Source organism: Convolutriloba macropyga, chromosome 4 (genome assembly GCF_964194025.1).
Source record: "Convolutriloba macropyga chromosome 4, txConMacr16.3, whole genome shotgun sequence".
Classification (NCBI taxonomy): Eukaryota; Metazoa; Xenacoelomorpha; order Acoela; family Convolutidae; genus Convolutriloba; species Convolutriloba macropyga.
The window spans coordinates 40,469,647-40,483,420 of record NC_134471.1 but is presented as its reverse complement, the minus strand read 5'-3'; the positions used below and the strand labels follow the sequence as shown (position 1 = coordinate 40,483,420).

General features: G+C 33.8%; 1 protein-coding gene across 2 annotated transcripts in view; it reads right to left on the bottom strand.

Moving 5' to 3' along the window:
- Positions 1-13,774, bottom strand: part of LOC142337669 (polyadenylate-binding protein-interacting protein 1-like) — a 509,163-nt gene that overhangs the window by 41,044 nt on the left and 454,345 nt on the right. For both annotated transcript variants that reach the window (XM_075387086.1, XM_075387087.1), the window contains exons 2-8: positions 9,556-9,621; positions 9,405-9,493; positions 8,879-9,169; positions 8,710-8,813; positions 8,326-8,590; positions 1,807-1,916; positions 1,032-1,206 (exon numbers count right to left, since the gene is read on the bottom strand). In XM_075387086.1, the coding sequence (XP_075243201.1) occupies positions 1,032-1,206; positions 1,807-1,916; positions 8,326-8,590; positions 8,710-8,813; positions 8,879-9,169; positions 9,405-9,493; positions 9,556-9,613 (1,092 nt within the window). In that variant the 5' untranslated portion in view covers positions 9,614-9,621. The remainder of the gene's footprint in view (positions 1-1,031; positions 1,207-1,806; positions 1,917-8,325; positions 8,591-8,709; positions 8,814-8,878; positions 9,170-9,404; positions 9,494-9,555; positions 9,622-13,774) is intronic.

Below are 13,774 nucleotides of genomic sequence, written 5' to 3'. Positions count from 1 at the left end.
TCGATCCAAAAATAAGTACATATATTTATTTAGCAATCATGGTTCAAAAATATTACACAACCATGCTTCTGTTGGAAACAAAAAGAAAAGGTAACAGTTTCGCTAAATTAAAATACTTTGCAAAATCTCAAAATTTAAAATTGTATATAAAACTATATGAAATTGTAATTCAGAAACAAATTTCCCTTAAATTTCAAAGATTAGACCTCAAAAAACAAATTAGTTATTATTAACACAAAATTAAACCACTTTCTGTGCACAGAAAAAGACTTTTCTGTAAAGACAAAAAACAAAAAATGAACATTTCAGAAAATCGCTCAATGATCCAAACAGGAAGAAATCAAGGAAAAAAATACAAAAATTAACTTGAGAAATAATTTTTGAGAAATATGAGCGCATTGTACACTTGAAAAGTATTATTAGGCTCTGTAAAACTTTGTTCCATCAATTTCATAAAGTTATATATTAATGCAGCAACGATCAAAAACAATTTCTTCAAAAAATCAAATTACAAAAAAATTGAGCTAAAAGGACGAAAAAAGGGCTAAAAACGGTTATCTATATGCGCCGAAAAAATATATATCTCTCAAAAACATTTTTCAAAGTCGAAAAGTCATTCACTGAACGCAGCGCATGACGAAAACACTTCTCTCGCTTAGCGATAATCTGCTCACCATGATAGTTTTTCTCACTTTCGCTTTTAGGTCAAAATGCCGCGTGAACAAAACTACTTCCTGTAAAAAAAGACCGAGAGAAAACCAATACTCCTCTTCGAGTCGTAAAAAAACTAAGAGAAGGCCAATAATAGCCCCGCTATTGCTGTGCGGCTATTAAACAACAATTAAAAACGCAAAAAAAAACCTGAAAATGGAAATTCGTGTTAATTATTTCGGTGAAAAGCGCCATTTCTAGCTTTCAAGTGCTCAAAAAACCAACTGTACAGTTAGATTGGAATTCAGCCGGTCAGTTTCTAGAAATAAGTTGAAGATCTCAGTCAATGACCAACAAAAGGGTATTTATTCAGTTATTACGTAATCGGCGAAATTGTCATTGGCGGTGACATTTGCAAAGTTGGCTGTTCCGTTACTATTGCTGCCACCACTACCACCGCTGCTCCCACCCGTCCCACTAGAACGATTGCTCTCTGGAGGCTGCCAGTGATTGCTCCTCAGTAGTAGCACACGTTGGAACAAAGACTTCACATTGCTACAACAGACAACAACTTCATAATGTGGATTTCTGCTGTTGAAGATGTTTATAAAAAGTAATTGAACCCTATTAAACCAACAGCTTAGACAGTCAGAATATCTACAAGACCTCCAAGCGATTTTTCTGTTAATGGCAAGTAACTAAGTTTCACAGTAACCCGTAAAACCACTATCTTTCGTAGCAATTAATTCACCAATCATCATACAAAAATTGTTCTAAATTATTTTTGGTTTTTTCAAATTTGATAAATTGCAGACAAACCATCGAGCCGTAATAAAATGACCCGTTAAAATTAATTATGGCATACAATTTGAAAGTATGGTTTATCAGTATTAACTGGTCATTTGATCATTGATCTATGTTTTGCGAGTTAAAATAAAATCTCAGGTTAAAAAATGATTACCTTTTACAAGAATTAGCTTGGCGCGGTACCAAACGCCTGCTTATTTCAAACTCATTCACCTTTACAATAGTAATCCGCGCCCCGTGTATTAAGATCTATACACTCATTTACAATTGCGCGCACAGTTTCTCGCACTTTGGGTTACTATTCCAGATTATTCAACGTTTTAAAGAATAAGGTGTATTTCCACTAACCTCTGGCAATAATCTTCTTTTGATATGGCGTCTATATGGACAAAAATGAGATCTGTTAACTCTTTGTCTTCTTTCGTTTGTTTCTGCTCTTCTAACGCAGCACCAGTTAGCTGAAAATGAACAGTAAACTTGGCCTCAAACTATAGCTTGCCAAGCAGATTCCCAAAAAAACTTCTTAAGTTTCGTCGGTCAAGTAACATGAGTGCAAAAACAGACATTCTTTGAAGAATTTTGTAAAATTTTATCAATCTCTTCATTACCCAGAAAGTAAAGGAAAACTTCTGAATAACAGACCTCGCGTAATTTCATGAACTAGGAAACATCAGGTCGTCAGATTACAAAACTATAGATATTGAAAAAGACGGCTCCTGCGAGTCAGTGCGTAGCACAGAATATTCCAACATACCTCTCAAGGTTGCGAAAACATCTTAAAATTATGTCAGACCAAAACGGAAGCTTTTCACTATCTAGAAAGATAGTGAAAACTGAAAGATAGTAAAGACAGTTTGAAAACTTGCAAACGCACAAAAACCTTTCAAGCACACAATACTAACACGCGCACAAATACAAATCCCCACAAAAATCTTTTTTGCATTTTTTTGTCAATAGGTTGTTACTCAAGCTTCAACACCATTCAATTAGGTCTTCTTTGTTTTTAGAAAACGTCGTGTGCACTTTTTGAGGCAATTGCATCGTAGATCGTAATTTTGACACTTGACATTGAAGGGAACAATTTAAAAATCTTAATGATGGGCTAGATTTAATAAACACAATTTTGTTTCTGAACACTTCTATTACAGGAGATTGAAGCAAAATAAGTAATTTTCCTAATTTATTAGTATGTCTGACAGTTTTTCCGGTCGCTAACTTTTGCAGATAGATACAAAAATAATAGCATTGCAAAGCTCCTAAAATACTCAAACAATTGTAAAATATCATTTTTTTGATTTCTCAAAGAATTGTTGATGTTCCAATTACAAAAAATAAAGTTTCAAATGCTTTTCAATCTCGAAGATACCAATTTAGGCACTAAGAACAGATAGATAAATGGAAAAAAAACAATTTCTTGATCAAGCACGTTTCAAATTTATTGGAACATTAGTTCTTCTGTAGTCCAAATAGCGCAAATAAACTCATGGGTTTAGAGACTTTCCACTTTTTCAAATAAATTTTATGATCTGAAAATTAAAGGAATTTTTCATCTACTTTTCAAAAAATATCTTTTCATCGGGAAGTTTGTCTCTCTATCAATGAACTATTTAACTTTTCAATTGACACAAACTCTCACAGACAAGAAAAGATGAGTTCGAAGGCAAATTTCAATACACTGCGATGTCAAAAATGATTTCCGAGAAATTTTAAAATTAAAGAACATTTGTCTTAAGTTTTTGAACCTGGCTATCCGTGTGGCTATAAGTCTCTGACTCTCAACTTCTGTATTGCATTATACAAGAGGAGATGAGTTAAAAGATCTTCTCTGGCGAGAAAAGAAAACGAAATTGTTGTGATAAACTTATTAAATAGTTTCAGATTTGGCCTGCATAAGCTAAACCTCCTATCTCTGAGCTGACATAATGATAAATTTGAGAGATGAACTCGACAATGTCAACAGCTGTGACCCCACATTAATGAATTTTATGGAAAAGCTTATTGGGGAGCTCGAAAAGAAGCAAGCATCTATCAAGCTAGTATCAAGGGTACAATTCCAGGAGAAAAGGTGAACGATATTGAAAGATACTCATCAAAAAACTATATTATTATCAACAACCTACCCCTTGTGCATGGGACAGATTATTGGGAGGACGTTTTAACGTTTTTTGCCAACTACCTGAACATCAAAGTAGAGCGGGACAGCATTGTAGCATGTCATCCACTGGGGCCGATCCACAACCCTAGCCAACCACCAGCATTCATTGTCAAGTTCGTTTACTTTGATGTGAAAGACAGAATATGTGGAAGAAAACATTTCCTGAGAAATCAGCTTAACCCGACAAATGCAAAACCGATCTTCCTCAACGAACGATTAACAAAAAGAGATGCCGATTTAAAGGATTATCTAAAAGGATTGGGCTTAAAAACATCGACCTACAAATGCGCACCTCAAGTTTTTATTGAAAAGCATGGAAGTAAGCCGAAACCACACAACATTGTTGACATGGAGGATGTGGATTCATTACTCGCGCAAGGCTCCCTTTTATCTTATTCTAAGAACAAAAAAACATTGCAATCAGCACCTAGAACAGCTTTATTCAATTTTACTGAAGGAGGACAAAAACAAGTTAATGGAAAAGAAAAAGCAAACTAACGAGGAATGAGCAGCCCTAGTGATGGAAAAATAGTCGGAAATCTGAAGAACTGAAAAACAACAAAGATCTACTCAATCAGTATATTGAATCCATTGTAACCGACACTACTACTGATCAAAAAAATGATATTGATTCTGAAAACGGCTTTGTTGTCGAAGAATCTATTGATTCGTAATGCTTGGCAGCCTCGGAGATCACCTCACTTCATCTTAACCTACCTTTTCCACCATTTCGTCTAGGCAACACAATAGTTCTTCTGAGGCTGTCATTTGCGTTACAACTAATGTACGTTCTCTAAGGAAAAACTTTATTAATCTAGAAGCATGCATTGAGCAACTCACTAATACACCAGATATAATCGCCATTACGGAGACTTGGCTAAACATTTCTCTTGATGGCTATAAGTTTTTCTCACGGTGCCGCGGATCAAGAGGAGGAGGTGTAGGAGTTTATGTACCTGATAAGCTCAAAGTAAGAAGTTTTAAAGAACACTCGGACGCAGAGATTTTAAGCATTGATATTGTTACTGAAAATGGTCAACAAATTACTTTCACAGTTTTGTATCGGTCACCCTCCGAGTCCATTGATGGTTTTTTTTAATATCTTGGAGAAGTTTCTAGAGGAACATGATTTTTCGAGAAAACAAATAATTGCAGGAGATTTTAATATTGATCTCTTAAGAGACAACAAGGAGTGTAGGGGGTTATCCGACATATTTACATCCTTCGGTATGAATTTACTATCGCAACGAAGTCAAAGCCGAGAAACATCAACTTCTGCAAGCTGTATAGACCATATACGGGGTAATGTTCTAAGTAAGAGAGCCATGAACCATAGTTTCGGACCAGCCGATCATTATTTGTGTGAATGTGTTCTGATGCTTCCAAAATTATTAAAAGAAAATGAACGCAGTTTCTTCACAAGAAATCTAAAGGTTTTTGATAACCTTGATAATAGGTTAAGACTGGAGTTTCTAATGAGCCAAAAGCTAAGGAAAATCGCGTTTAGTGATATCGATCCCAATACAGCAATCGTAAAGCTTAATGAGGTAATAACCTATTGTTTCGACAGATTTTGTCCACTTACAAAAATCAAAAGGGCGCGTAAGAACTGGGTAACAAATCAAGTACTGCGTGCAGCAAGGAAAAAGAATGAGCTCTACAAATTAAATATTAAAAATCCGACAATAGACAACTTTGAGCAGTTTAAGATTTCAAGGAATAAATGTAATGCGCTATCTCGTAAAGCATATCGAGCTTACTGGAGAACTAAATTGGAAAATGCAGACCCAAAACAATATCATACTACCATGAGTAATATAATTGGATCAAAAAGAAAACTGATTTTGCCGGATAATTTTGACTCAAATGTCGCAAATGATATGAATAAGTTTTTTGCACACATTGGCACAGAACTGAATGCCAAAATTGAAAAAGTAGAAAAAGTACACATAGAAAGGCAACCACAATCTTTGTTTTTTAGTGAAATTAAATATAATGAGGTGGAAAACGTAATTATAAACATGCAAAGTAAAAACAGCTATGGTCACGATGGTATATCCTCCAAAATGCTAAAACTTTGTTGTCCCCTTATAAATGAACCACTAACTAATGTGTTCAATAACTGTGTTAAAACTGGAATTTTCCCGGACGAAATTAAAGTTGCAAAAGTAAATCCCCTCCACAAAGATGGTAATGTCAATGAGTATGGAAATTACAGACCAATTTCATTACTCCCATCATCAGCAAAAGTGTTTGAACGTATTATCTATAACAGAATTATTAATTATTTTGAACATTTTGAGTTGCTCAATGCTAATCAGTGTGGATTTAGGTCTAAATTGAACACTGTAGATGCCGCTCTTAGGTTAGTTGAAGAGATCAGAAATATGAAAAATCTGAAAAGATCCACTGATGCTTTTACTTGATCTGCAGAAAGCATTTGATAGCGTTGATCACTCTATTTTACTAGGAAAACATGAGAACTACGGAAGTCGAGGTTGTAATTTTCGCCTGCTCAAAAATTACTTGTCAGAGAGGTATCAGTATAATAACACTGAGTACAAAACGCCGGGTCAACTGTGGTTCCCCAGGGCTCAGTTTTGGGTCCACTACTGTTTTTGATAAATATCAATGATCTGCCGCATGCTGTTTTTAATTCTTCAATAACACTCTTTGCTGATGATACAGCAATAGTAAAAAATCCACTTGCAAGCAACGAGGAGTTTCAGAAAGATATCGAAAGAGTTGATCATTGGATGAAATACAACAAAGTAACCGTAAAGATTTCGAAATCTAAATTGCTCAGATTTTGCATTGCTAAGGACGACATTTCACTAAAATTTTCTGATGAATTTTTAATAAGTGTGGATTCTTGCAAATATTTAGGAATATGGTTGGATAACAAACTTTCTTTCAGACAACACATTGAGTTTATACGGAAAAAGATGAATAAATTCTGCGCAATTGTTTATAAGTTGCGCGACGTAATGACAATTAATCAGCTTATAAATTATTATAAAACGTATGTACAACCGGTCTTGCAATATGGGATTCTTATATATGGTTGCGTGAAGAAAAGCAATCTCTGTAATTCACAAAAGTCAAAAACGGTTGTTTAGAATAGCTTTTAGGTATCGCGACAGCATTTCTGATAAACTGGAGAAATTAAAAATTGCATCGGTGTTTGAATTACACATATACGAGTTGTTCAAACGAGTGGTTAATAAAAAAGAAATCTCACAATGTGGTAAGCGCTATGTAACTAGGGCAAAATCAAGCGGGATCAACTCTCTGCCAATAAACAAATATAAAGCGAAACAACTCTGTAGAATTTAGGACAATTTGTCTTGCGAACCTGTTGAAAAAAGCAAACAGAAATCCAGACAAGCTTTAAAAGTGAAAATTCAAAAAAGGCATAATTACACGACTTCCGTGATAATTTCATAATAGGGAACCTAGAGCTGGCAAATATCTTTAAATAAGAACTAATCCACGTGGTATCAAATTGCCTCTATCACATTGTTGTGATTTTCCAGTCTTGGACAGCTTCTTGCTTGTGTGAGATGCCTTTCAGTGCTCAAGATGTGCAACTAACTACTGTTGTAGGGCCTTTAATGAGCACTCGAAAGTCATTCTATCATTCAAGAAATGTACTTAGACTACTCATCCTCATTGCGCTCGGAGGTGTCTCTCGCGGGCTTGAGGCTGTCCGGGACTGCATCGTTGAAATAGAATTTATTTAACCTTAATCTGTTTTTTTCTCGTTTTATTTTTAGTTTCTCTGTTTATCTTCATCCTCATGATGTTTCATATTTTGTTCAATTTTCATGTTAACTTTAATAATAATGCTTAACTTTTGTGATAATTAAAATTGAATCAAATGCTCTTGGGCTGCCTTCAACAAGCCTTTAGCAGGCTTTCCGGCTAGTCCAGTCTTGACTATGTATATACCTATCAATGTTAATTTTTGTAATTTTAATTTTTCAAGACGAATTCAATTATTATTAAATGAAAAACTTGTTCCCTCTTTATTTTGTCAAAATAAAACTTTGTTGATTCGTTGTTTATTTCATAAGACCATTTTTTTAGTCTCCACGGTTTTTTAAATAAGCGAAACGGCTAAATCATACGAAATGGTTATAATTTTTCTGAAAAGCTTCGGTTACATTTCCAAAGTTGATTTTGGATATTAAGATAGCTCAAAATTACCTGGAGTGTTGTTTTCCAAAAATCCTTTTGATACAGAAAAATATTGGCTCTTAGGCTAGTTTTTAACCAACAGAATATAGAAAAGAGGAATTAATTTTAAAATCTAGTCTTTTAGAAAAAAAAACATTGGTGTTTTTGAGATTTTCGGTCAAATCAAATAGTTAAAATCTCAATTTCTCGCTTGCAACTCCTGAAAATCGCAAACAAATACATTTCGATTAAAATAATTCTACTCAACATTTTTCCGTCTGGTCAACTTATGATTTCGCGCTCTCTCAACCCCCCCTCCCCTGACCGATTTCTGGAATTTGTTTATCAAAAACAAAAATAGATTCTGAGAGCTACAAACGTTTTTCTTTTTACCTGCGATATGTAAGGAAAAAGTAGAAATTTGATTGAAGAAAAAGCCAGTCTCGCAAATATTGTCCGCAATTTTGAAAAATGTTGGAACAATTACAACTGCTTAGGTTCAATCTTTGGCCAGTTCATACTTCATAACTAACTTTTAAAACTTTCCCAACGGTAGCCAGGGGTTTATCTGAATGCGCTTTTTCCAATATCTTCAATATGGCTCTTTTTAAGGTGTCTTTCAAAAACTCGATCCTGCAAATGGACTCAATCATTTGACCCGTGCTGTCTAGGGTCACAATGCCCATATTGAGGTATAATTCCGACATGAACAGCATAATGCCTTCTAACACTTGATAATCGTTGGCTGTTGTACAGCTGATGAGATTGTCCAATTTATCGTAGCACTCCTTAGTTACGCTGAAAAGCAGACACCCAATCATCAATAAATTATTATTAACAAATATTTAGTGCCTGTTTATCGCATTTCATTTCAGTAAAGAACCACCATCAAATTGACCGATGTTAATTGTTCTCACCATTCAAAGAAAATTTGGATGAAATTAAAACTCAATTGTCCAGGAAGCGCTAAATAATTTGCCAGTTTGGATCCAGTGTACCGAAAGCTCTCGCTTTCTATTGCCTGAAACAAACACTCATTACTCACCACCAAAATTGAAGATTTATCATCCATCTAAACCAACATACCCATTTTACTAAAGTAGTGACAATTTCTCTAGTTACTTCATCTGGAATATCACTGGCTAAATTAAGGTTCTCCACGAGATAAGGAACTTGCACGTCAAACGTCGTTGGGTCTCGGCTGATTTCAAGCACCACATTTTTAAACCCATTTACAACAGCGTCGTGTCGGGGATTACCGCGTTGCACAAACTGAAGGATTGCAGGTCTGTTCTTACCGTCCATTAAATGTTGAAATTCGTTCAAGTGCTGAGTGGGAGAGGGTAAATCTGACGAGCTTTGGGTTAATTGAGAAATCTAAACAGTTTTTTGATATACATATTAAGGCAATTTTCGTCAACTTAGGACTGTTTCGTTACATCTCTCCCCGCTTAGGGTGTGTACATTATCTACCGCGCCCAGATTCGAGAGCTAGTTACCATAAAATCTGCTATATATCAGAGTGTACCTTCACAACCGACAAGGCGAAATGTACTGCAGAGAAATAACGGAGAATATCTGTAATCAGTAAAATACATTAAAAATAATTTACATGTGGATGACCATTGACCAACGATCTTCCTCCTCCTCCATTAGCAAGAGTCATGTTGGCTAACCCATTGCTCAGATCTCCTGCCTGATCTAAACATGACCCGACATTACCAAACAAGCTCTCAAATTTTAAAAAAAATCAGGAAACGTACCATTAACACCTCTGCCTCGACCCCGACCTCTTCCGCCGGGTTGTTTTGAATGACTCATATATTTCTGAATATACAAGCATATAGTAAAAAAAACATTAATTGCTTCAATTATGGTTCCGCCCAATGAAACGACTGTTCACCCGTCAGCGACAAGTAAGGCTTTACGCCGCTCAGTTCGTTTCGTCAGTTTCAAAACTGTCCAGATATGCCGTTTTTTCTCTTAACTTTTGTGACCTGCTTTATACGCTGCACTATAGATTACCGTTGCATTACTCGATAATCAATTAGTCTTAATAACTAAACTTTCAGCTCCGTCTTAAGCTGATTGTTTAAGACGGAGCTGATGGGAGAACAGTCTGACACGGAGCTGATGGGAGAACAGCTGATGGGAGACGGACCTGATGAGAGAAAAGAAATGTCACCATCAGTGCACCTCCGACAGCAAGATCTCCCTTTCAGAGGGTGCCGTGGTGCCAAACGGCCGACCGACATTGATAGTTCTTGCAGTGCCATAGTGGGGGAGAGGAGAATAGATTCATAAAAAAATTAGCTTATATAGAAATTCAATTCTTTTGACGCAGCTCTAAAAGAGCTATAGTGCCTTGTCTTTAAAGATTTAAAAAGGATTGTCCATTTAAAACTTTCTTACGAACTTTTTCGAACTCTGAGTTCATCGTCAGGTTATAAACAAAACAAAATCTGAACTCGCGCCCTGGGTCAGTCATGGATCGTATCACCTTATCAAAAAATTGAATACCCTTCAACTAAAGCAGCAACGGAAACCAACGCCCACAACTAAACTCAAAATCGAGCATGTGCAAACGAATCTTGCTCAAGCACTTCAACACGACCAACAAGAGCATGAACTTCGACTCCTCCAAGATGGCAAGTTTACTGACATACAACGCTATCTCAAGTCTGTCACCAAGTCAAGTTCTGTGCCCGCCGAAATCTTCCTGAATCACCGAACAGCTACTACTGACGTTGCTAAAGCCGACCTGTTTAACGACTACTTCCAGTCAGTGTTCACACAGATGCCTTACAGAGTCAAAACAGACAAGAACGTTGTAATTCAGTTGAGCCACGTCTACTTCACCGCCGAAGAAATCCAGAGCTCACTGCTACAACTTGACGTAAACAAAGCCAAAGGACCAGACAGGATAGGGAATGCGCTCTTAAAAAACCTCCACAAGTCTTTGCCAAAATCGCTTTGTCTACTCTTCAATTTAATAGCTTGCAAAGCTCATTTCCCAACTAAATGGAAAGTAGCTGAAATTGTACCAATCTATAAAGATGGTGACAAACAGGACGCCTCTAACTACAGACCAATCAGCCTTCTGTCTGCAGTGTCGAAATTGCTAGAAACGCTCATCTTCAGCAAACTGATTCCAGAAGTCTACTCAACCTTAAACCCCGCACAGCATGGTTTTCGGCCTAAACGATCGACCACAACAAATCTAATAGAGTACTTGCATGAGATCTTCAGCTGCCTGGACTCCAACCCTTCCTACCTCACGACCTTTTATATCGATTTCCAGAAGGCATTCGACAAAGTCTCTCACGATCTACTTTTAGACAATCTATCGGAGGAAACTGCCTAAGTCTGCTTCGAAGCTATCTGTCAAATAGGAAACAAACAGTGCGAATAAATAGTACAACCTCAAAAGAACTTGATGTACTTAGCGGCGTCCCCCAAGGTTCCATTCTAGGCCCGCTGTTCCTCCTAGTCTTCATAAACGATTTGCCGTCCTGTGTTATGTCAAAGGCTTTTGGCTATGCGGATGATTACAAAATTGTAGGGACCAATCCTGTGACGCTCAACATTGATGTCAGAAAACTGTGGAGGTGGTGCGATGACAATCTGATGTCAATGAACCTTACGAAAAGCAAACTGCTGTGTATTAAAGGCTCTACCCAAATATCTCTGCCCAATTATACCTTCGAAGCCACTCAACCAATTAAAAATTTGGGCCTATTTGTTACTGACTCTTTAATCTGGACACTACACGCGAAGAAAAGAACTGAAAAAGCCTTGAATGCATTCCATCTGCTGAAACGAAACCTTTGCAAGGCAAATTTTGCAACCAGGAAAAATGTGTTCGCTACGTCGTGCCAATTGTCAGCTATGGCGCGGCCTTGTGGAAACCATCAAAGGGCGATTTAACTTTACTTGAAAGTGTTCAACAAAAAGCAATGGCCTGGATATTCAAGACCAGCAACAGCGTCCTCTCATACAGCGAAGAACTGCAGAAAATCAACATCTTGCCACTGTCTCTATATCAAAAACTTTATGTCGTGTTATTATTTGCAAAAATGTTATCGGGAAAAGTTGATATAGACTGGCAAAGCCATGTCACTCTCGCTGAGGTGGGAACCCGGAGAGCCCAAGTCACTAGAAAATTTATCTGTAAGCAATCACGGTTGCAGAAGAGTGAGTCAGATTTTTGGTACCGAGCCTGTCACCTTGCAAATCTGTTCAAAGATTTTTTCAAGTATGATATCCTCCTTGATCGAGAGCACAAGAGCAAACTACTGGAACCCTACAATCGGTTCTTCATTTCCCCCTACAAAAAATAAGATCCTAGCACTTGGCGTCTCTTGTGTGACTGCAATAACTGTAGAGACTTGAAGAAACTCATCTTTACTTAAATAACAATAAATTTTGAACAACTCAATAACCGGGTTTTATGCGAACCCGTGGATTACTTTATCCTAAATCCTTTGTTATTATTATTATTATTATTATTATTATTATTATTATTATTATTATTATTATTATTATTATTATTTTTATTATTATTATTATTATTGATATTATTATTATTATTATTATTATTATTATTATTATTATTATTATCATTATTATTATTTTTATTATTCGTATTATTATTATTATTATTATTATTATTATTATTATTATTATTATTATTATTTTTATTATTATTATTATTATTGATATTATTATTATTATTATTATTATTATTATTATTATTATTTTTATTATTATTATTATTATTGATATTATTATTATTATTATTATTATTATTATTATTATTATCATTATTATTATTTTTATTATTCGTATTATTATTATTATTATTATTATTATTATTATTATTATTATTATCATTATTATTATTATTATTATTATTATTATTATTACTATTATTATTATTATTATTATTATTATTATTATTATTATTATTATTATTATTATTATTATTATTATTATTATTATTATTATTATTATTATTATTATTATTATTATTATTATTATTATTATTATTATTATTATTATTATTATTATTATTATTATTATTATTATTATTATTATTATTATTATTATTATTATTATTATTATTATTATTATTATTATTACTGTTATTCTTATTATTATTATTATTATTATTATTATTATCATTATTATTATTATTATTATTATTATTATTATTATTATTATTATTATTATTATTATTATTATTATTAGTATTATTATTATTATTATTATTATTATTATTATTATCATTATTATTATTATTATTATTATTATTATTATTATTATTATTATTATTATTATTATTATTATTAGTATTATTATTATTATTATTATTATTATTATTATTATTATTTTTATTATTATTATTATTATTATTATTTTTATTATTATTAATATTATTATTATTATTATTATTATTATTATTATTATTATTATTATTATTATTATTTTTATTACTAATATTTTTATTTTTATTATTATTATTATTATTATTATTATTATTATTATTATTATTATTATTATTATAAATGCTAAAATCAAAAGCCAGAACATGCAAATCACTGAAATCACTCATTCAAGGAAATATAAAGCGAATTTTTACATATCTACAGTCGTATCTACAAAATTTTACATCTGAGTAAATATACATTTTCGATTTCATGTAGCAGATGCATATCGACATGTTTTTTATTTAAAGACCTACAAATATTACTTTAAACATACTTTAATTTTGTTCAATTGTAAAGTTGAAATTTTCGTTTCATAACGTGTCTTTCTTTCAAATTGGATTTTCATTTCCAAACTTCATTCCTTACTGACATACAACGCTATCTCAAGTCTGTCACCAAGTCAAGTTCTGTGCCCGCCGAAATCTTCCTGAATCACCGAACTGCTACTACTGACGTTGCTAAAGCCGACCTGTTTAACGACTACTTCCAGTCA